The 24597-nt window shown below is 50.9% G+C and overlaps 1 protein-coding gene across 1 annotated transcript; it reads left to right on the top strand.

Moving 5' to 3' along the window:
* Positions 1-119: 119 nt before the first annotated feature.
* Positions 120-23194, top strand: ZSWIM9 (zinc finger SWIM-type containing 9). The gene is given in 5 exon segments (XM_030873745.2): positions 120-137; positions 139-302; positions 1404-1679; positions 10098-10410; positions 20207-23194. Coding segments are annotated over 5 exon segments (2961 nt in total). The 3' UTR covers positions 22397-23194.
* The last annotated feature ends 1403 nt before the right edge of the window (positions 23195-24597 follow it).

Genomic DNA, 24597 nt, shown 5'->3' with positions numbered 1-24597 from the left:
CGGAGAACGCTGGGAGTTGTAGTCTCCAAGACGTGAGAGTGCCAGTAAAGGGGGTAAAGTGGGGCAAGCCCTCCCGCAGAGCACGATGGGAAACAGCCCCGAGCCTTCTGTTGCTCTGGATGAGTGGGTGTGGCTGGGGGGGTCTGCGGAGCGACCGGCGGGAAAAGGGAGATTCGGTGGAAGCCGCTGCGCGACGCACGGCGGGAAGAGAGGCGGGAGGCCGCGCGGGGCATCCCGGGAGCAAGGGCCGGGCCGGGCCTCGGCGCGGGGCATTGTGGGATGTGGACGCCGCTCCGGGGCGGGTAGGTGAGTGGGGAGGGGCGGGAAGGGTGCACATCTGGGGGAGGGGAGAGGCACAGCTGGGTGGGACAGCCGGGATGGGAGGTGCCAAGGCAGGCAGGGCTGGGAGGGGTTGCGGAGGCTGGAGCCGGTTGGGAGGGGCTTCATGAGGAGGGAGGCGCAGCTGGACGTGGGGGAGCATTTGGGGTGATGAAGTCCATCTAAGGACGACGGGCCATGCTAGGACGAGGACCCATATCTGGGGGAGGATGATAGATGTAGATGGGAGGAGGGGGCCACAGCTGGGCTGGGCGGTGCATCTGGGCAGGTGGGGACCACAGATGAATATTGGTGACACTTCTGAGAATTGGCCACAAGTGAATGGGGCACACACCTGTACGCGAAGGGGCCATACTAGATGTGGGGAGTAAGTCTGGATATGGGAGCATCTCTGGGAAGCAGAGGCACAGCTGGATGTGGCAACCCATATAGGGGTCACATGTTGGAGAGGAGCAACATCTGCCCAGTATCTGAGACACATCTGGGGAGGAGGGAGCCACAGGTGCATGAAGAATATGACTGGGCGTGAGAGGTCCATGGCTGGATGTGCAGAGCACATCCGGAGATGGAGCATCTTTAGAGGCGGGCACAGCTGGATGTGGGTTATAGCCCCTGTGTACGCTCATGGAAGGGGGAGTTCCAGATGAATGGAGGCACTAGAGGTTACCGCCAAATGTAGGAGGCACATCTGGAAGGGGAGGAGGTCCTACCTGGAAGCCGGGAACACATTCGAGGAGGTGTCCACAATTGAGTTTAAGAATCATATGTTGGGAGAGGGACCCCAACCGTGCCTAGGGATCACATTTATGGAGGAGGTGACCAGAACTGGAGTTAGAGATCAGGATGACAGGTTCCAGCTGTCCCAGGCATAAAGCAGGGGGGTGGAAGGAGACCATAGATGGGCTAGAGGTTCATGTATAGAGATTAACGGGTATATCCCGCCCCAGGCCCCACCTGGATAGAGGCATCAGCACCGAAGAGGCAGGCCGAGAATGGAGGAAGCAGGACGCCTTGGGAGGGGATGGATCTGATACCCACGTGTCCTCCCCACCCCTCCCACCCAGGCGCCCCAGGATGGAGCCCCCACCCGGCACGGCAACGGGGCAGGAGGAACAGGAGCTGCGGGAGAGGGCCTTCTTCTCGTGGGCCGAGTTCAGCCGCTTCTTCGACGCATGGTGCCAGCAGCGGCTAGCGCTCTTCTTCGTCAAGAGCTCCATGCACCTGGCGCGCTGCCGCTGGGCCAGCGCGCCCCCGCTCTACACTCTCATCGATGTGCTCAAGTACAGCTACGTGCGGCTGGTGTGCAAGGACGTGCGCGCGCCCAGCCGGCCCGCCGTGGGGTGCGTGAGCTGAGCCTCCTGTCCTGCTGGGGGCTGGGGGGGAAGGGCGGCCCGGGGGAGGGGAGGCAGTGAGCCCTCACCCCAGAGACTGGGAGGGGAGAGGTGCCAACTAAAACCGCTAAATACACCTTGAAGAGAAGCCTAGAGGGTCAAGGAGGGAAGCTTCCTGAGATGGAGACAGAGCCAGTTTGCTGGAGGGACCGAGGCACAGACAGAGGGTGGGTTCCACTTAGAGATTTTAACAGAGACCCGTGGAGAGGCAGGGAGCGAGATAGACACACACACCCAAGAGACATTAAAAAAGAAAATTCCAGAAACATGGAGACATGGCACCAGAGACACCAGCCAGCCAGAAAAACAGGTGAGAGCCAGATTTGGGACACCTACAAAGAGATCAGAGGCTGAGCTGCAGAGAAAGCCACAGGACAAAAATAGAAAAAAAAAAGAAATCCATCCATTCAGTAAATACAGGGCCAGGTCCCATGCTGGGAACTAGGGATATCTCACTTGGGGGAGTGGGGAGTTTAGCAAGACAGACAAATTCCCCGCCCTTCTGGAACTTTCGTACCGGACAGAAGACTGACATGATATGAACAAGGTCACAAATAGTTCCCTCCGACTGTAACGCTACAAAGGGCTTGAGGAATCCAAGAGGGCTAGGAAACATACCCAAGTGGCCAGGGGTGTTTTAATTGACCCCAATTTTAAACAATCCCCATACAATGTTGGGTTCCCAGCTTCCCTTCAAGCGCGGGAAGAGGCTGACACCTTGTTCTCTTGTGGCACACGGCCACCCCAATTAGACGGGGCATTGGCGCTCAGGTTGGCCCCAGACTCCACTGCTCTCTGCCACCTTATCCTTTGCTACATCCTTGTTTTGCCTGTCTGGCTCCTGTCTGTGTGTGAGTTGGAGACCCTTGGGTGGGAGCCACGGACAGAGGGGTGCACTTAAGAGCACAGGCTCTGCCTGCTGGCTGCTTGAGACCGGCTCCACAACTTCCTGGGTGGGTCTCTTTGGGCAACGGACTTCACATCTCCAAGCCTCAGTTTTCTCACCTCTGAAAGGGGGTTAGCGCAGTACCTGCCTCGTGGGGCTGTTAAGAGGTTACCGTGAGCAGGAAGGCGTTTACCCAGTGCCTGGAACACGGGGCGGCTGGGTACAGGAGAGCTGTTACAGGAGTCAAGAGCACAGACCAGGGAGCTGGCAGCCTGGGTGCCCACCATGGCTCCGCTGCTGACCAGCCTATGACACTGAGCTCGTGACGTCCCCTTTCTGGGCCTCAGCTGCCTCCCTGGGAAAAGGCGAGAAGTAATAGTATTGATCGCGTAGGTTTTGTGAGGATTAAATGAGCGGATACATGCCAGTCATTCAGAAGAGAGCCCAGGTGAGCACTCGGTACCAGTTAATTAAACATTTATTGTGAGAATTACGGTTCTCAGTAGCTTACTCACTGCTTATTCTGGAAACAGACTTGGAGATCCGGAAGCAGAACAGGATCAAACAGCCATCATCACCCAGATACCTAGAACACGAGAGCTTGCCGGAAGCTTAGGCCCAATCTGGAATCTCTCCTTGTTAACAGAACCCAATGCAAAGCAACAGACACTTGCTGAGTCCCTACTGTGTGCATGCTCTTCGAGGGGCGTGTGGAACCCAGAGAGCAGGTCTCTGCCCTTGAGCAGCTCAGGATCTAATGTAGGAGATAAAGACACCCCCCCCCACAAAAAAAAAATGGCCCAAAGTAGTGAGAAAGACGTTGAAGAGGGAGATGGAGGAGGATAAAAGAGGAATGGTCAGCTCTACTGAGAGTTTCTAGGGTGGATCTAGAAGGCTTCCTGGAAGAGGTGACCAGTAAGTGGAGCCTTGAAGGATTTTCTTTGTTTATATATTTGTGTATGTACAGTATTTGACTTAAACACATGGCACATATTACATGCAGGCACTGTCCCTCTACAAATATCGGAGGGGAGCCAGGGGGCAGAAGGGATGGGAGGGAGTGACAGGCCAGCCAGGAGGCAAGGACAGTGCCTTGGGCTTGGGCCTGGTGACTGGGTGGACAGTGGGATGTTCCCTGGATGGGGAGCCCATCACTTCTGAGCCCCTCCATCCCTCTAGCTGCTCAGGCAGGGCCTGACCAGTGTCACAGCCCAGGGACCGAGGACAGAGTCTGGAGAATTAGTATATTAGAAAAGGCAGGACGCGTGGCTGGCATGGTGTCAGGCCCAGACCTGCAGGGCTGAGTCCAAGGGCTGGGACTTTATCCTAGGGCACTGAGAACCCCTGGGAGGGCTGTGAGCAGGGTCAGCTCTGGGGGTAGGGAGACCCTCTGGGGTCTCATGGGGGATGGACGGGAGGAGAGAAACCAGAGGCCAGGCAGGTGGCTGGAGCTAGGGTCCAGGGAACTCACAGAAGGGCCATGTTTCCGGCCGCTCCTTCCGCCTTTCCTGGAGGTTGCACGGTGACCTCCAAATCACCGTCCCTGCCTCTTCCCCCCTCCAGCTCTGGCGCTCTCCCACTCTCCCCCAGCCTCTCACGGCACCTCCGTTGCTAGAACAGGATTGCCAACCTTTCCCAACACACACCAGCCTTTGGAAACACAAAGATCTTGAGAACCTGAAAGATCCAGAAGAAATGGGCAAGTGGAGTGCAAAACAAAGCAATGGTACTTTTACAATCTTTTTGGCTGCACCACGTGGCTTGCGGGATCTTCCCGGACCAGGGATTGAACCCAGGTCACAGCAGTGAAAGCCCGGAATCCTCACCACTAGGCCACCAAGGAAGTCCTAGCAATGGTACTTATAGAAGAAAAAAAGATGTTTGAAAATAGCAGCGACTTTTTTGACTGCTTACCAGGCGCCAGCCCCTTTTCTAACCATATACATAATTTAATCCTCTCAACAACCCTGCAAGGTCACTATTATTATTAGCCCCAATTTCCAGAAAACTGAGGCACAGAGAGGTTAAAGGAGTTTCCCAAGATAACACAGCTGCTAAGAGGGAAAACCAGGATTTGGACCCACACAGGTTGACCACAAAACCCATGTTTTTAATTATCATTCTATCTCCCTCTTCCTCTCTCCTTCCCTCTCCTCTCTCTTTATTTCACTCATGGATCGTTAATATAAGAGTTGAATGTGCCGACACCCTAGGGATATTTTGGTCCTAGGTACCATGTGTTTGTTCATTCATCCAAGAGGTTCGTTTTGAGCACCTACGATGTGCGGGGTGTATCTGTTTTAGATGCTGGGATTTCAGTGGGAGTACTCCACATTCAGTGGGGAGCATTCATGACAGATGGGCATCAATCAAATCATCACCCCAATATGTGATGGAATCTGCCTGGGATGGTCAGGGAAGGCTTCCTGGAGGAGTGATGCTGTGAAGGATGAGTAGGACTTAATTAGATGAAGGGAAAGGATGTTTCGTGAAGAGGGAGAGAACTTACAGTAAGATGGTTGCAATGGAAATGTGAAAAAAGTGGATGATTTGGAGAGTTTAAAAGGCGTGATAGGACTTGTGATGGGTGGTTTTGGTGGGATGAGTGATGAGTGGTGTGCCTGGGCACCTGGGTTTCAGACAGGGGGATACAGTCATTCACTCATCGTTCATTTACTGAACTGAGCACCTCCCAGGGGCCAGGAGCTGCTCTAGGTGCTGAGGATACAGCAGTAAACAAAACATGTGGAGTTTACAGTTGCGGGGGTGGGGGGAGGGGGGCGTGGTATTATTCCCCCAGATAGATGGAGAGAAATGACCTATTGAGGCTGCCGTAGACCATTGTGTGGGATACTGGGAACCCACAGAGGGGACATGCCATTCTCTGGTAAGATGCACGGCTTCTCAGAAAAGAAGCTCTCCTGAACGGGGGTTTGTTCTAGGGGCTGAAACACCCAGGCCCAAAGAGGTCAAACCAGAGAGTTTCCCCAAAGGCCGTGAATTTTTCTAGACAAATGTACTGGGTAGAACCCCATGAACTTGCCATTTTGGTAGGTCAGAAATGGCTGTGTGTTGGAAATTTGTTTGAGTTGCATCTGATACCATCATGGTGGCTCCACATTTGTATTTTATTTAGAATGATTTTACACTTTCAATTTTTCTGAATTTGCATTATTTTTGTTACTTTAAGTTAGACAAAAAGTCTCAAATGCTTATGTAGGTTTTTAAAATCTGTCAGGCTCCAGGGTTTTACTCCGTGCATAGAGGAGAAAAGGGATGTGTCAAGGGTCCCCTTCTGACTTAACAAAGACAATTCCTAAGTATTTAGACTGGAGGTTCTCAGGGTGGATCCTAAGAAGGATCCCCCTCCTCAGGGACTGTTTAGAAAGAACGTAGGAGCATTTTGGGGGTGGGGTGTGCTACTGGCATTTACCCCCTGGGAGCCAGGCTTCTTAACTATATGCCAGGCCCCAGATGGTCTATGTTACAAGGGTTGGCAAACTAGGAGCCCTTGGGCCAAATGCAACCTGCAGCTCATCTTTGTAAGTAAAGATTTATTGACACACAGCCACACCCATTCATTTACATATCACCCATGGCTGTGTCTGCAGTATAGCAACAAGACATATCTACCGTCTGGCCCTTGGCACAACAAGTTTGCTGACCCCTGCTCTATAAACGTGAAATCTACCAAAAATGCTGATCTCACCTCCCTTTGGAGAAACATGGACCTGCTTTCAGACAGCAGATGCCAATTTAAATATTATCAGGGAAATATACTCTGATTTTCTTTTCCCCTATTCTCTTTTTTTTTGTTTTGTTTTTTACATATTTATTTATGTGGCTGCATTGGGTCTTGGTTGCAGGTCTTAGCTGTGGCACGCAGGATCTTTCGTTGCAGTGCACAGGCTTCTCTCTGTTTGTGGCGCGTGGGCTCAGTAGTTGCGGCGCTCTTTCATTTTCTGCCATGCTGAATGTCACTCCCTAAATTGATGTTAGGTGATGGGCCATGCCCTTCAGTTTGAAAACTGCTGTTCGGGACAGACTTGCTCACACACAGAGAGATGTATAAGAGAGTGTTCGCTCAAGTGTTGTTTGTAAGAAGGGGGAACTGGAGACAACATAACAGTTGGCGGAGTTGCAGAGTGGAATATTAGGCAGCAAGTAATGAAACGTAAAAGTGTTGAAGAGCTGAGGAGTGAAAAAGCAAGTTACAAAAGGATATATAGAGTGGGATGCTTATATTTGTTTCCTGTTGCTGCTGTAACAAATAACTACAAATGTAGTGGCTTAAAATAATACAAACGTGTGACCTGACACCTCTGAAGGTCAGAAGTCCAACCCGGGTCTCACTGGGCTAAATCAAGGTGTCTGCAGGATTGCGTTTCTTCTGGAAGCTTGAGGGGAGAATCCGTTTTGCTGCCTTTTCCAGCTTCTAGAGGCCACCCACTTTCCTTGGCTTGCAGCCTCTTCCTCCACTTTTAAAGCCAAGAGCGTAGCATCTTTCAATCTTTCTCTGACTCTGACGTTTCTGCTTCCCTCTTCCCCTTATAAGGACCCTGTGATTACCTTGGGCCCAGTATCTTCTCCTCATCTCAAGATCCGAATTTAATCATGTCTGCAAAGTCCATTTGCCATGTACAATAACATTGCCCAGCTCCTGTGACTAGGATGTAAATATCCTTGGTGGGGGGGGGCTGTCATTCCGCCCGACATCATGCTAGAAAACAAAAATTTCCCAAGTAAACGTCTACTTATTTATTTTTTAATATTTATTTATTTATTTGGCTGTGCCGGGTCTTAGTTGTGGCGTGCGGGATCTAGTTCCCTGACCGGGGGTCAAACCCAGGCCCCCTGCTTTGGGAGCACGGAATCTTAACCACTGGACCACCAGGGAAGTCCCCCAAGTATACTTTTAAAAAAAGTGTAACACACATTCAGAAAAGTGCACACATCCTGCATGTACAACTTGATGAATTTTCCCCAAGTAAAATGCGCATGTAACCAGCACCCAGTACAAGAGACAGAATACATCCAGTGCCAAGAAGCCCCCCTCCACCATCCCCCCCATAACCACTCAGGGTAACCATTGTCCACTCTTTGGCCAGCAGAAGTTAGCTTTGCCTGTTGTTGAACTTTCTATAAACTACAACCATGTGGTGGGTCTTCTTTTGTGTCAGACTTCTTTCATCCAGCAGGTTTGTGAGATCATCCATGTTTGGGGGGAGAGTAATGCTTTGTTGATTCTTATTGTCGATTAGTACGTTATTTTTAGGAATATATCACAACTTGTTTTCCTATTCTATTCTGTGTTTGGGTTGTTTCAAGTACTTGGCTAATATGAATGGTGCCGTTACGAACATTCTAGTACACATCTTTCGGTGCTCATCTGCAGGCATTTATCTTGAATGGAAATGCTATTCACAGGGGAGGCACATGCTCAGCTTCAGTAGATACTGCCACTCAGTTTTTCGAAAGTGACTGTACCATTTCACACTCCCATCAACGACATCTGAGAGTTCCAGTTGCTCCAAGTCCTCACCAACAGTTGATGTTATCAGTCTCTTTTATCTGCTGGTGTAAAGTGGCCTCTCCCTAGGGTTTTTTTTTTTAATGAAATATACTTGATTTATAATGTTGTGTTAGTTTCAGGTGTGCAGCAAAATGATTCAGCTACCCGCACATATATATAGTCTTTTTCAGATTCTTTTCCATTATAGGTTATCACAAGATATTGAGTATAGTTCCCTGAGCTATACAGTAGGTCCTTGTTGGTTATCTATTTTATGTATAGTAGCATGTATATTTAATCCCAAACTCCTAATTTATCCCTCTCCCCCCTTTTGCCTTTGGTAACCATAACTTTTTTGTGTGTGTGTGGTACGCGGGCCTCTCAATGTTGTGGCCTCTCCCGTTGCGGAGCACAGGCTCCAGACACGCAGGCTCAGTGGCCATGGCTCACGGGCCTAGCTGCTCCGCAGCATGTGGGATCTTCCCAGACTGGGGCACGAACCCGTGTCCCCCGCATTGGCAGGTGGACTCTCAACCACTGCGCCACCAGGGAAGCCCCATAACTTTGTTTTTTATGTCTGTGAGTCTATTTCTGTTTTATGAATAAGTTCATTTGTATCATTTTTTCAGATTCCACATATAAGCAATATCATATGATATTTGTCTTTCTCTGTCTGACTTACTTCACTTAGTATGATCATCTCTAGGTCCATCTGTGTTGCTGCAAATGGCGTTATTTCATTCTTTTTTGTGGCTGAGTAATATTCCATTGTGTATAGATACCACCCTAGGGTTTTGATTTGTGTTCCCTTGATGCCTAATGAGTTTGAGCCCCTTTTCATGTGTACACAGTTTTAAAACCTGGTAACATACCTTCCACTGTTTTTTTTTTTTAAATGTGTATTTTAAAATATTTATTTATTTGTTTATTTATTTATTTTTGGGTGCATTAGGTCTTTGTTGCTGCACACAGGCTTTCTCTAGTTGTGGTGAGCGGGGGCTACTCTTCATTGCGGTGCACGGGCTTCTCATTGCGGTGGCTTCTCTTGTTGCGGAGCACGGGCTCTAGGTGCGCGGGCTTCAGTAGTTGTGGCTCGCGGGCTCTAGAGCGCAGGCTCGGTAGTTGTGGTACATGGGCTTAGTTGCTCCGTGGCATGTGTTTATAGATACATTAAAACATATGTGGGAATGCTCAATACCTAATTTGGTTAGTGGCTACCTCTGGGGTCAGAAGGAGGGAGGGGACTTCGTTGGCACAGGGTTCACAGAAGGCCTCAGCTTGCAGTGTTGTTATCACTAAATCAAAAGCGGATACAGGAGTATATGAAATGTTTTATTTCTTAAAGTTGATTGAGGTAAGTATAATGAACTATGCATTCACCTTTCATTGAGCTGGGGGTGGTGGGTGCAGAATTCTAGCAAACGTACAGTGCTCCCCCATGTTCCAGTGTTTTTGAGTGCTTTCCAGGTATCAGTTCTTTTAATCCTCACAACAATCCTATAAGAAAGGTATGATGATTATTACTCCCTTTTAAGAGGAAACTGAGGCCCAGAGACCTGAAGGGACCTGCCCAAGGTCACAGAGCTGGCATATTCTTAAGGCCCTCTACTCTTCTCTATGCTTGAAACAATTTTTTTAAAATTTTTATTGAAATATAATTGATTTACAATGTTGTGTTAGTTTCAGGTGTGCAGCAAAGTGATTCAGTTATATATGTATTCTTTTTTTTAGATTCTTTTCCATGATAGGTTATTACAAGATATTGAGTATAGTTCCTTGTTGGTTATCTATTTTATATATGGTACTGTGTATATTTTAATCCCAAACTCCTAATGAATCCCTTCCCCTCCTTGAAACAATTCTTAATGTTCAAAAATCATAATAAGAATAAAGGAGAGAGGAGAGAGAAGGCAGACGAGGGCAGGCAGCAGGGTGATGTGACTGGCGGCCGTGGTCGTTCCTCCCGCAGGTCCCCCCAGCCCGGCTGCCCGGCCTTCATCATCGTCAAGCTGAGCCCGCTGCGGGACCGCCTCGTGGTGACAGAGTGCCAGCTGACCCACTCACACCCGGCCTGCCCGCTCGAGTTCGCCTACTACTTCCGTCCGGGCCACCTGCTGGCCAACGCCTGCCTTCCCGTGCGCACCACCAACAAGATCTCCAAGCAGTTCGTGGCCCCGGCCGACGTGCGCCGCCTGCTCTCCTACTGCAAGGGCCGCGACCACGGCGTACTGGACGCCCTGCACGTGCTCGAGGGGCTCTTCCGCACCGACCCCGAGGCCAAGGTGGGGTCTCGGGAGAGGCAGGCGGGGGTGGGGGGGGCGGGGCGCGGCTGCGGAGAGGCACGCCCAAGACTCGCGGGCCGTTCATTCATTCATCCATCCGCCCACTCATCCATTCACGCCTTTCATTCATTCCTTCGCGCATTCATTCAAGATTTATCGAGGCATGGGGTGGTGGTCGGGGGCGGCCGCCTGCAAGATATGGCCCCGTCCCTACCCTCAGAGAACTCATCCCCTAAGGCAGCGCCCTCCACTAGAACTTTCTGCGGTGATGCGAATACCTTGTGATTCCGAGCTGTCCAGTATGGTAGCCCCGAAGCCACACGTGGTTATTGGGAGCTTGCCCTGCGGCCAGTAGGACTGAGGAACAGAGTTTTTAAATGGTATTTCATTTTCACGAATTGAAATGTAAATAGCCACTTGCAGCGATTGGCTACTACAACCTTGCAGTTGTCCGGGGAGAAACCAATCATAGACGCATCCCAACATGGTATCAGGTCATTAGGGTTGACACATCTTCTTCATCCATTCCTCTGTCGATGGACACTTAGGTTGCTTCCACTTTTGGCTATCGTGAATAGTGCTGCTATGAACATCGGGTTGCATGTATCTTTTCAAATTAGAGTTTTCTTAGGATAGATGCCCAGGAGTGGGATTGCAGAGTCATATGTTGGCCCACCTTAATATTTTTAAAAGAAATGAAGAAGTTCTAGAAAACCAAGAGACAGACCAGTGAAAGGGTTATTCCTTTTTTAAAAAATTTAAATTGGCTTTTTGAATATGTAAGACATTCACATGGTCCTAAATTCAAAAGGTACAAAAGGGTATGTAGTGAAAAGTACCCTTGTCACCTCCTGCCCCTCAGGGCCCCTCCTCAGAGGCCGCTGGAGTATCAGTGGCTTATCCATCTTTTATATATCTTTCTGTTCTATGGCCCAGTGCTGTCCAGTGAAACTTTCTGTGATGCTAGAAATGATGTGTGTCTGCGCTGTCCAGTAGGGTAGCTGGTGTGGCTATCGAGTGCTTGAAATATGGCCAGTATGACTAAGGAACTGAATTCTTAATTTTTTATTATTTTTATTTATTTAGTCGCAATGGACGGCATGTGGGATCTTAGTTCCCCGACCAGGGATTGAACCCGCGCCCCCTGCAGCGGAAGCATGGCGTCTTAACCACTGGACCGCCGGGGAAGTCCCCTGAATTATTAATTTAACTTAATTAATGGAAATTTCGACAGTCCCATGTGGCTAGTGGCTTCTGGATGGAACGGCACAGCTCTATACACAGATACATTTGCATGTCTTTATTTTTAAGCTTATTTCCCCTTGTCCCCTCCCCCAGCAAGGTAGCACGTTACACCCACATTTTTGCATCTTGCTTTGTACACTGGGGTGTGCCAGATGGTAGCATCTTTTGTTCTTCCTCTGGGGCCGGTCAAATCCCCCTGAGAAAACTCCAACCACCTGGCTGGCTGGCAGGTTAAGGCCAGGCTGCAAGCTTCTGGGAGCCATGTTGGGGAAGAGAGCTGGGGAGCTGGCCCTCCATCAGCGAGATGCACAGAACTACCACTCCCCCCGCCCCGCCAGCAGATGGGCCCGATGTCCCCAGGGCCAGCAACCCTCTCTGTTTTACTGCTTCCACAGAATAAATCTCCAGCCAGCTGGGGGTGAGAAAAAGCTTAACAGATCTAACCGCTTCTAAAACAGCCCTCATATCTTTTGTTTTAACCTCCCCGCCACACTGCCAGGGTTTGCCAGTTCCTTTTGAGGGCTCTGCTCTTGGTCCCAACCGATGGGGTTTTTTGGAGAGGTTGCTTTTGTTTTCTTTTTTGTTGGGGGGAGCGGTGGTCAGCTTGTCCATCTGCTTTCCAACTTCTGAAGTTTGGGTCCTGTTGTCTCCTTTCCTAATGCCTCTATAACTTTAAAAAAAAATTCCTTTTCTATAGAGGTACTTGAAGGTCAGGAAGGAGTGAAATTAGCAGGATGTGTTCAGTCTGTCACCTTTACACGGACGTTTCACCTGGCTTTTTTCACTTATAAGATATAGCAAAAGAGTTCTGGGTGTTATTCTCTCTGCTTCCAGCAGTTTCCTGAAGGAGCGATTATATTTGAGAAGCTGAATGCCAGGGACCCCCTGCCTTGAGGTCGTTCACTTGGTCTTGGGAGGGGGTCAGACAAGAAGAATGTACCCCAAAGCCACAACCACCATTTGTGGGCAAGACTGAGTGGCTGCTTCAGCCAAGGAGGTGTTAAGACCTTTTATAATCTGCCCTGAGGCCGTGCTGATGGGCTGAGGAATCCAATCCCATCTCCTTTGTGGCAGGCTCCAGGGTAACCAGCAAGCCGGCTGGCTTTCTGGGTGAAGATGGGTCTTGCACAGAAACGTTGCAGCCCTCTCTCATGTGTACGCATTGGCTTCTGAGAAAGGCGAAAGTTGTTCTGAGTGTGCTGCTTTTAAGAATACTAACTGGTCAGCTGGTACAATCTCAGCAGAGGACTCTTTGTCAATATCTGTCAGAATGACCAAGCCACTCACCCTTTGACCACTCCCTCTCCCACTGCTGGGAATTTATCCTGCAGATGTAGTTGCGCAGATGCCGAATGATTTCCACGCAAGGTTAATCACTGGGGTTCGTGAAAGTAAGATTGGAAACAACCAAACCCCACCCCTGGGTAATGGTTACATAACTGGAATACTGTGTAGCTTTAAGCAAGAGTGAGAACAATTCTAGGAACTGATCTGAACAGATCTCTCAGTTACAAAAAAAAAAAAAAAAAGCAAGGAGCAAAACAATGTACATGGTATATTGTATGTATAAAATGGAGAAAATAAGAATATAAAGGTGGCTTGCTTGTATTCACATAAAGAAAATCTAGAAGAACAGCAAGAGATGTGGATGGACATAAGAATAGCGAATGGCAACAGAGTGGTTAGAAAATAGAAGTAGAAAGAGGACCCAGTGCTGGATAGCTTTCTATTATTTGACTTTGGGACCTTGTGAATTTTGACACATTTGAATAATTCATTTTAAAAGAGAAGATAAAAAATAGACAATAGTCCCAATGTACCACACTGATCTGTTTCTCTCTAGAAAAGAAAAATTCGGGATGAGCGATGAGTGTCCTAAGATGTGACAGTCAGGATGGCCTGGGTTTTTCCTTAGTAACAACCAGCCCTGGAATCTCAGTGGCTTACCTCGCTGAACTTTATTTCTTGCTCATTGGCCAAAGCAGGTCACGTGACTGTGGAGAACTTCAGGGGGGGCAGAGAGATGCAGTCCTGCCAAGTGCCCAGGACAGGAGAAACCCACCATTACTTGGCACAGGGAGAAAGACAACCACAGGCTTATAGAGCTGTTTCACTGAGCGTCTCCCAGAGCTCTATCTGAATCTGGGGCTTGTGTTTCCCCTGCTCTGTAGTTACCCTGGACTCTTGTGGCTCAGTCTCAGCCTTTCTGCCTCTTCCTGGCTCCCCAAGGGAATCTTCTCTGTGTCCAAATAGCCTATTTTTACATCAGGCCAGCCACTTTGGGGGTGATACAGTAGCAGCTAAACACTTGATTTTATTTGTACAGATATACACTAAAAACTTTATATACATTCTAGCTGTGCCATTTCCTGGCTGGGGAACATCCAGTAAGTTGTGAACAAGTTATGTAACTTCTCCAGACCTTGGTTTGTTCATCTATAGAATGGGGATAATAATAGACACTACATCATAGTTGTTACGGTTGTTGTGTTAGGGTGAGTGTGTGTGTGTGTGTGTGTGTGTGTGTGTGTGTGTGTAAGGAACAGTGCCCGGAAAGTAGGAAGCTCTATATGGTTTAGCTATTTAGCTATTATTTTTATTCCCTCATTTTTTGCGGGGGAACAGTCTAGAGAATAGTATTATTCTGTTCACATGAAAAAGGAGGCTGTGTGCCTGAATGTAGGAAGAGGTGTGGGTAGGGAGTGTTGTGTGGCATGGTTTCTGATGTCCACATTTGTGGAATCTGGTCTATGGTTAATGCATCCCTGTGCCACCGATTTGTGTGTCTAAGAGGGTACTCACGATCATTCCCATCCTCTAGTCTGCTCCTCCCTGGGCTGCTCCATCCCCGCTTGTGCCCCGCCATCCACTCTGCACCTCAACCCAGAAGCCTGTGTGTCAGGCCCGTGCGATCACTTTTGTGAAGAGTCTAGTGGTCAGCTGCACAGGCCCTGGGCCCATACTGCCTGGATTCAAATCCCAGCTCTGGTGTTTACTACCCGTGTGACCCCAGGCAAGCAACTGAACCTCTCTGTGCCTCAGTTTCCCCATCTGAAAAATGGGGATAGTGATAACAGGACCTGTTGTGCAGGATTGCTGTGGAGGTTGAAAGAGTTAATGCCTTGGAACTGGGGGGTTAGTTCTCCCCAGCACTTTACACACGTGAAATCTCCTGTTCACATTTATTCACCTTTCGTTTGCAGGCTCTCTCTTCCCACTCAGAGGTGTCTTATTGGCCCTCCTCAGTGCTTGAGCAGCACTTGGCATGTCTGATTTTCTCAGTAAATATTTGGTAGAGAAATTCATTCATTTATGAATCCCCCTCCCACCTTCATCACATGTCACCACACCCCTCCAGTGTCACCCACACATCTCCATCCACACCTTGTTTTTTCCCCCCACCACCATCCTTTATGACCTGGACTTGAATCCCAGCCCTACTGCTTGTTAGCACCATGATCTGGAGCAAGTCACTTCCCTGGTGTAGTCAGGGACCCTAAGACCACCCTCAGGTTCAATGGGGACTCACAGAACTCAGCAAAGCCATTATACTCACGGTTACAGTTTATTACAGTGAAAGGATACAGAGTACAGTCAGCAAAGGGGCGCATGGGGTGGGGTCCAGGAGAGACCAGTGGTCTCTCCCAGTGGCGGTATATGGACAGTGCTTATTTCTCCCGGCAACAGTGTGTGACAACACGCATGGAGTATCGCCCACCAGGGAAGCTCACCTGAGCCTCGAGTCCAGGGTTTTCATTGGGGTTTGGTCATGTAGATATGACTGCCTGGGTGGCTGACCTCAGTCTCCAGCCCCTCCGGAGGTCAAGCCCGAGGCCCCCACTATAAACCAGTTGTTATCAAGAGACTATTTAGAGTGGCCCAAGCCCCCCAAGTGAACAAAGACACTCTGTCGGGCAGGACATTCCAAGGGCTTAGAGGCTGTCTCCTAGGAGTCAGGAAAGAGCCAGACCTTTCTTTGGAAGTTGTGGGGTTTGGACAACCCAGACCTGCTGAGTTGATCCTTTACTGCAAACCTGGAATCTCTCAGCCTCAGTTTCCCTATCTGCAATATAAGGAAGATAATGGTCCCCTCTCAGCAATCACCCTCGCTCATTCAGAGGACCCCACACTGGGAATTCCCTGGCGGTCCAGTCGTTAAGACTCGGTGCTTTCACTGCCCCGTGGGCCTGGGTTTGATGCCTGGTCGGGGAACTAAGATCCCACAAGCAACCACACACCAACCTCTGTCCCATTAGCCTTTCTCTTTAGCATGTCCTCCACACTCAGATGATAATAATAATAATAACAGCTATCACTCAATACACACTGACCTCGTGCCAGGCACTGATCTCCATGCTTCATGCAGATTAACCCATTTAATCCTCGTAGCAACTTTATAAGGTCAATGCAGTTGCACTCCCCATCTTTGTGGATGGGAACAGCTCAGGCACAGAGAAGTTCAGACACTTTCCCTAAGTCACACAGCTGATGCATAAATTCGCACAGTTAGTAAGAGGAAGAACCTGGATTTGGATCCCTACGGTCTGGCTCCAGGGTCCAGGAACCCTTAACTATCCAGTCATTGGGCCTCTCGGCTGAAAGCAACACTAGTTGTGTTATTGTTCATGGAGACTTGGCCAGTGCAACAGGGCAGGACTTGCACTTGCCTCATTCAGTCCCTTCTCTCTCCTCAAGGCTAACACAGTGTCAAGCACACAGTAGGTGCTTAGTAAATGCCGTTTAATGAACAAATGGCTGTGCAAGAAAAGCTTATGTGCCCTCTTTAGAAAGAAAACTCAAGATCAGAAATCTAAGTTTTCTCTTTAAGAATGAAAGTCAGCTTCTAATTAGGCAAGTACTGGCCAGCTCCAGAAAAGTCTCAAGGCAAATACGTTTTGCTGTTTTTACTTTTCTCTTATTCCTTTTCCCAAGGAGAGAAAGGTAAGAACTTACCTAATGCTATAGAAACATGTAAGATTTTTTTTTAACCCATTATGCCTATTAAAACTTTCTTTTTTTTCAAATTGAAGTATAGTTGATTTACAATGTTGTGTTAATTTCTGCTGTACAGCAAAGTGTTTCTGTTATACACACATATACATTCTTTTTTATATTCTTTTCCATTATGGTTTATCATGGAATGTTGAATATAATTTCCTATGCTATACAGTAGGACCTTGTTGTTTATCCTTTTTTTTTTTTTGGAGATGTAATGGACCTATAACATTCTATTAGCTTCAGGTGTACAACATAATGATTTGATATTTGTATACACTGTGAAATGATCACCCCAGTAAGTCTGGTTAACATCCGATGACTTTTATCTTTACGTTAGTTTCTAGACCAGCACCGTCGAATAGAACTTTCTGTGGTGATGGAAATGTCCTCTATCTGCACTGCCCCATAGACACTAGCCTCACGTGGCTGTTGAGCAGTGATGTATGACGAGTGTGACTGAGCAAGTTAATTTTTATATCTTTTAAAATCTTAATTTAAATGTAAATAGCTACTGTATTGGACAGAACTGTCCTAGATGGAAACATCTGCTAAGATAAATTAAATCATCAAGTAATAGTAGGTGTAAAACTTAATGATGGTTGAAAAAAAATGATGGTGGTATTGTAACCAGTTCAGTGGTAAGCTGACTAGGCTTTTCTATAAAATTTATTGAATGCCTCTTCTATTTAAGATGCTGAACGTATAATTTTAGGGTGAGGAAAGCAATTTTCTTGCTGTTTCTGGACTCCACTGGACTTTTTTTTTTTCTTAATAGAGTTAGTTTGTTGTTGTTGGCTTTTTTGGTTTTGTTTTTGGCTTTTTTTTGGTCTTGAAAGTGGAGAACTGTGCATTGCATTTTAACTGGTTTCACAGGACGAGGTCCAATTATGGCAGAATGGTTTGTGGAGAGATCTGTGTTTAAACTGTATTGCAATCCTGGTTCTGCAGCTGTGGGCCAGCTCTGCAGGGCCTGGCTGAAACAGTCTTAGCCGTCTGCCTGGTATAGGGGACCCTAGGTCATCGCTGCTAATCTCCCTACCCCATTAAGTGGCTTTTGTGCAAAAATAATGAGGCCAGAGTGGCTGAGGCCAAGGCAGACAAGAGGGACAGAGATGAGGCCCAAGGGCCTGATCGCCCAGTGCACAGCTGTGGCCTGGACTCTGGATTTGACTTGAAGGGTGATGGGAAATTCTGGGAAAGGTTTTTAAGGAGGGGAGGGGTTGATCTGGTCAGTCTTGAAAATGCCCCCCAGCAGCGGTGTGGGGGACAGGGAGAGACAGGGAGCCCGGGCAGAAGCGGCTACAATAATCCAGGTGGCAGATGGTGATGGCTCTGACCAGTGGCCGTGGGGGTGGGGAGAAGGGGTCAGATTCTGAAGGTCGCCGCTAGGATTTGGGGATGGACTGCATGCAGAGGAGCTAAGAATCAGCCCTGAGTGCCGGGGCCTGAGTTAAAAAGTGGGTGGTGGAGCCATTGGGGAAGAGACGGCTGACCAAAGAGGGGCAGGTTGGTGGGGAGTGAGAATCAAGGGTGCCTTCGGGCCATCAGTCTCAAGGGACACGTGAGCTGTCTATAAGGGTCCATGTTGCTGCAGAGACAGGTAAGTAGGTGGGTCTGGAGCCTGGAGATACAGAACTGGGAGTTATCAGCTTAGAGATGCTAAAGGCCACGTAACTGGATGAGATCACCTTGGCTGAGCCTAGAGAGGAGAGAGGAGAGGGGAGGGCCTGGCCGAGCTTTGCAGCACAGCAACATTTAGAGGTGGAGCAGAGGAGGAGGGGCAAGCGAAGGAGACTGCAGAGGAGATGCCTGGGAAAAAGGAGGAAAGCCAGGAGTTTTTCAGGGTGACAGAAGCCAAAAGAAACCTACGTTCCAGAAAGGGGACAGGGTCACTGTACTGAATGCTGCTGAGAACTCTAGTGAGATGGTAACGATAGCTGGGATCTGATACGAGCCAGGCATCATTCCAAGCTTTGGACACGGATCATCTCTATTTAGCCTCCCCACAAGCGTTAAATAGACATATATTCCCATTTTGCATAAAAGGAAACTGAAGCTAAAATGCCAGAGGAGGGAACTCCCTAGCGGTCCAGTGGTTAGGACTCCACGCTTCAACTGGCAGGGGCCCGGGTTTGACCCCTGGTTGGGGAACTACGATCCCACAAGCCAGCTCGGTGCAGCCCAAAAAAAAATGCCAGGGAGAGTGACTCGCCGGAGGTCTCACAGCTAGGAAGAGACAAAACCAGGATTCAGACCTAGGATTCCAAGCCAGGATTCCCTGAACTTCCGCTCCAGAGACACGGCCAGTGGATAGCACCGCACATTCGCACATTCGCACATTCATTCACTCACTCATTTGGGACGTATTGAGCTGTGGCTCAGGCCAGGAGCCATTCAGAGCATCAAGGGATGCAAAAGTTAAATGAAGCGATATCCTTGTGGGGCTTACATCTTAGGGAGGGCAAACAGGCAATAAGCAAAGCAGCAGATAACGATGGAACACGCTTCAGGGTGGTAAGTACCACGGCCGGAAGCATCCAGAGAGAGCTGTGGTGTCTGCTAAGACGGGCTGGTCAGAGAAGACCTTCACGAGCACGTGGTCTTTAAGCAGGGATGATAGTTATGGTAATAAGGAACACTTCAAGATCACTTACTATTTGTTGGGTGAGTACTGTTCAATAATAGTAATATTATTTGTGCCAGGCGATGTTCCAAATGCTTTAATTCATTTCATCCGTCCAATCACACTCTCATCATCATCATTTTGCAAATGAGACAGGGGTCAGGGAAGTTGCGGAAAGCCACACAGCCAGGAAGTGGAGGCTCCAGGGTCTCAGCCCAGGCGGTCTGGCTCCAGACACTATGCTGGACCCGACACTCCATGCATGAAAGAATGACTCTTCAGTTCCCAGAAGGGGAAATTGGGAAACGAGGAGGTTAAGGAGGAAGCTGAGGCACAGAGAGCTCAAGTCACGTAGTTAAAAGCGTTGGTGAGGCCGGGACTCAAACCCAAGCAATCTGGCTCCACAGTCTATGCGTTTTACTTCTAGACCAGTGGCTCTCAAACTTGAGCGCGCGTGGGAATCCCCGGGAGGGCTTGTCAAAGCAGATTGCTGGGCCCCTCCTCGGGAATTTCTGACTCAGCAGGGCTGCGGTGGGCCTGAGAATATATGCATTTCTGTCAAGGTCCCAGCAGGCGATGCTGACGCTGCTGCTCCAGAACCTATACTTTGAGAACCACTGCCCTAGAGTGCCTCTGACCGCAGGAAGGAATGAATACCCAGTTCCTAGTAGGGGGAACTGAGGCTCAGAGAGACTGTCTAGTGGGCAAAACCACACAGCTCTTAGACGGTGGTGCCGGCATCGGAAAGCCAGGCAATCCGGAATCCGCGTTTTTAATCATTCCCCTGCACTGCCTCCTGCTGGTCGGAAATGCACGCACGTATGAAAGAACGAGTGAACGGAGTCCCGTTTCCCCAGGGGGGAAAATCGTGGGGGGGCGGCCCAGGGCACCTCCTGACCTCTTTCCCCGCCTCTCCGCCCCTGCCCGCAGGTGAAGCTGGTGTTCGTGGAGGACCAGGCGGTGGTAGAGACCGTGTTCTTCCTGACATCGCGCACCCGGGCGATGCTGCGGCGCTTCCCGCGCATGCTCCTGGTGGACCGGCTGCCGGGACTGCAGGGCTCGCTGGATCTGCTGGCGGTGCTGTGCGTGGACGGCGCGGGCCGCGCGCGTCAGGCCGCCTGCTGCGTGGCGCGGCCCGGCACTCCGAGCCTGCTGCGCTTCGCGCTGGCCTCGCTGCTGCAGAGCGCGCCCGACGTCAAGGGCCGTGTGCGCTGCCTCACGGCCGGGCCCGAAGTGGCGGCACAGCTGCCCGCCGTGCGCCAGCTGCTGCCGGGCGCGCGCGTGCAGATCTGCCGGGCGCAGGGCCTGGAGACGCTCTTCAGCAAGGCGCAGGAGCTGGGCGGCGCCGGCCGCGAGGACCCGGGCCTGTGGCCGCGCCTGTGTCGCCTGGCGGGCGCGTTGTCGCCCGCCGCCTACGCCGAGGCGCTGGCCGAGCTGCGCGCCCACGGCCCGGCCGCCTTCGTCGATTACTTCGAGAGCAACTGGGCGCCGCGCCGGGACATGTGGGTGCGTTTCCGCGCCTTCGAGGCGGCCCGCGACCTGGACGCGTGCGCCCTGGTGCGCGGCCACCGCCGGCGCCTGCTGCGCCGCCTGAGCCCCTCGCGCAGCGTGGCACAGTGCCTGCGCGACCTGGTGGCCATGCAGTGGGCCGACGCGGCTGGGGAGGCGGCGCCGGATGTGTCCGACGATGGGGGCGCTTGGCTGGAGGGTGAGCTGGGGAGGGGAGCCCAAGTGGAGAACGAGAGGATGAAGGGTGTGGAAACCGGAAACTGGGGCGGGGCGCGGAAGGAAGGAAGTTTTAGGAGAGAAGCCCAGTTAGAGAAGGAGTGGGCCAGAGGGTTGGAGACCAGAGACCGGGAAGGGGCTCAGGTAGAAGGTGAGAAGGGGAGAGGGTTGCAAATCCGAGACTGGAGAGGGGTCCACTTGGAGAACCAGAAGGTGAGAGGGCTAGAGGGGAGTGTCTGGAGAGGGTCCCAGTTGGAGAACGAGCACTTGAGAGGGCCCGCGATCAGAGACTGGAGGGGGGGCCCGCTGGAGGGTGAGAAAGACTGGGGTCTGGAAGGTTATATCTGGAGGGGGGCCCAGGTGGAGGACCAGAGGTTGAGAGTATTGGAAGAGTATACCTGGAGGCTGGCCCAGCTGGAGGATGGAAGGATTAGGCTGCTGGAGACCCCAGACGGGAGGGGGACCCTGTTTGATTATGAGAGAGCCAGCAGTCTTGACGGGAGCTCCTGGAGGGGGGCCCAGTTGCACGATGAGAGGGTAAGTGGACTGAAAACCAGAGACTGGAAGGGGCTGCATTTGGAAGCAGAGAAGGAAAGGGGGCTGGAGGTCAAAAACTGGAGGAGGGTCCATGTGGAGAAGCCCTCGGAATTGGTCCCCGAGAACGGAGACCTAAGGGGGCCCCAAGGGGGAGATGTGAGGCAGAGAGGGCCAGAGACTAGAGAAGAGCGAGCAGTGAGGTTGGGTGTCAAAAGAAGAAGGGACCTGGAGGATGTAGTTCTGGTCCAGCTGGGGGACACAAGGGTGACAGGCCTGGAGAATGGAGATGGAGGGGGAGCCCAGGCTGGGGGCCCCAAGAGCAGAGGAGGGCAGGGGATGGAGTGTGGGGACACAGCAGGGGGCCGTCTAGGGCTGGGGAATGGAGTCACGTGCAGCACTCCCGTGGGGACTGTGTTGGAGGGTGACTCAGAGTGGGCAGTGACAGGGAGGATGTACCTGGCGGCCGGAGAGAGCGCACAGGAAGGAAGCGGAGGAGAAGGCCCCAGGGAATCAAAGAGGCCTTGCTGCCCCTCGGAGGAGGAGGAAGTGGACTGGGAGCCCCTGGCCAAGTTCCGAGCGGCCTGCGGGCCGGAGCTGGCAGAGCTGGTGGCCGAAGAGCTGGCCTTCGCCCGGCAGCACGGCACCCGCGGTTTCCATTGGACAGGAGCTGGCTTTGCCCTGAAGGACGGCACCTCGGACTTCTTCCTGGACGGAGCCCTGACGCGCTGCAGCTGCTCCATCCATGCCGCCCGGCGTCTGCCCTGCCGCCACCTCTTCGCCGCGCGCCTGCTCACGGGGGCAGCCTTATTCCACATGGACCTGCTCAGGGATTGCTGGGGGAGAGCCCCCGAGCCCTGAGCCTGCTCGCGCCTGCCCGTCACCCTCCACGGTGGGGGCGGGAGGGCATCCTTCGATCCCAAAGATAATGGGGCTGAGCCCAAGGAGGCCACCCCAGCCCCCCCCGTCCACCTCCTGGGGCATCCAGCGGCTTCATCTGGGCAGTGTGCCTCTCTGGGTCCGAGGGGAAGCAGACGGTGTGGTCTCGGAGGTCCCGGAGCCGCAGCTGTGGCAGATGGTGGTGGCCAGGGTGGATTCTGAGGGCTTCCCTCCAGAGAGGAACTGTGTGGTGAGAGGGTGTAGACAGGGTCAGGTCCGGCCAGGAGAAGGAAGGGGATAAAGCTGGGGGAGGGGAGGACACCAGGTTGTGGGGAGAGCCTGGCAGGAGGAGGGAAAAACGGGGGGTAATGAAGAAGAGGGAAGGGGAGGAAAGACAAAGGGGACACAGACATGGAGGAGAGAGGACAAGAAAAGAGGCAGAAATGGAGAAGACATGGGGACAAACGGGAAGGGAGGAAAGGAGAGGGGTGGGGGAGGGGAGGAGGAGACAAGGACGGAGGAGAGGGAAGAAAAAAAGGAGATGGCAAAGGAAAGGAATGGGAGGGGGGGGAGAGAAGAAACGAGAGGGGAATGACGTGGGGATTTCTCTAAGGCCTGGAGTCTTGGATCCCCTTCACCTTCTGGTTGGTCATTCCCGGAAGAGGCAGAATAAGAGGGGGCCCTGGGAGTCTGGTGGGATGGGCTGGCGGCCCTGCAGTGGGGGAGGGGAATCCTCTGGACTTCCGTGCTTCAAGATTGGAATAAAACAGTATTTTGGTTTCTGTGCTGAGTTCTTGGCTTGTGGGGGAGGGTGGGAGGCCCAGACCCAGAGGGCAATTGAGATGGTCCAGCATTCCTTGACTTTTCTATCAACAGGCCCTACTGTTGATGGAATGCAGGGACCCGAAATGAATCCATCTTCATGGCAGCTCAGGCCTCATCCTCCCTTGCCATGGGAACAGCTTGCCAACATCCGCGGATCCTCCAATGACTAGTCCATGCCAATCTCGGCCACTATGCCAGTGATTGGTTTAAGAATGGGCGTGGGGCCTGATCCTGCCCAATGGGTCTGCTTAGGGCGGGAGGCTTCTAGTTTCTCTCAATCCTAAGGAGAAGCCCCAGAATGAGATGGTTAGGCCTAAACCTGCTTGCAAGCCTCTTGATAGAATGTGAGAATGAAGGATGTCATTGAGGATGACAGAGCTAAGAGATGAGGAAAATCTGGGGAGCCCCCTGGCGGTCCAGTGGTTAGGACTCTGCGCTCTGACTGCCAAGGGCCCAGGTTCAATCCCTAGTCGGGGAACTAAGATCCCATAAGCCGTGCTGCAAAAAAATAAAATAAAAAGAAAGAAAAAAGAAAATCTGTATCTGGTTGAGTCCCTAAAGTCTGCCCTACGGTGGGGGGGGGGGGGCGCGGCTTCCTAAGTAAGATAAAAGTTATTTTAATACTCATGGCAGTTTGAGTTGGGATTTCTGTTATCTCAACTGGTATGGCGGACCGCAGGTGATAGAAATTCAGGTGGAAATAGCTCAGCACTTCTTAAACTTTATGAACAGATGAATCTCCAGTCGGTCTGCGGTGGGGCCCAAGATTGTGGAAGGTTCTCCGATGACGTGGTTGCTGCTGGATTGTGGAGCACACTTTGAGTAGCAACGAAGGAGCTTAATGTAAAAGGTCATCCAGCCATTCACGTCGCTGGAAAATTAAAGTCTTCAAGTGCAGCTGAATCCAGAGGCTCAAATAATGTCAGGTTTCTCCCTTGTGCTTCTGCCCTTTATGTCACGGCTTCCTTCAAAGGAAGGCTATCCCCTTTGACTGAGAAAGATAGCGACTTGAAGCCATAATCTCATATCCTCAGATCTTGATCCCCAAAGACCTTTCTACCAGCATCCCAGCATCAAAGCTCAAAGAAGCTGATTGGGTTTACTAAGTGTATCAGTATCAATTGTCTATGGTTACGTCGATGCTGTGTAACAACCATGACACTTCAAAAGTATTTAGTGATAAGTATTTATTGTTTGTGCCTTTTACTGTTTCTTGTTTATGTGCTCAAACTTGAGCAGGCCTCAGGAAATGGATTACCCAGAGACCATGTTAAAACAGACATCCCTCCCACCCCGAATTTCTGATTGAGTAGGTCTGACGTAGGGCCTGAGAATTTGCATGTCTAATCAGTTCCCAA

Source organism: Globicephala melas, chromosome 19 (genome assembly GCF_963455315.2).
Source record: "Globicephala melas chromosome 19, mGloMel1.2, whole genome shotgun sequence".
Lineage (NCBI taxonomy): Eukaryota > Metazoa > Chordata > Mammalia > Artiodactyla > Delphinidae > Globicephala > Globicephala melas.
Note: the sequence above shows the minus strand (reverse complement) of the source record. Positions and strands in the feature narration are given on the sequence as shown.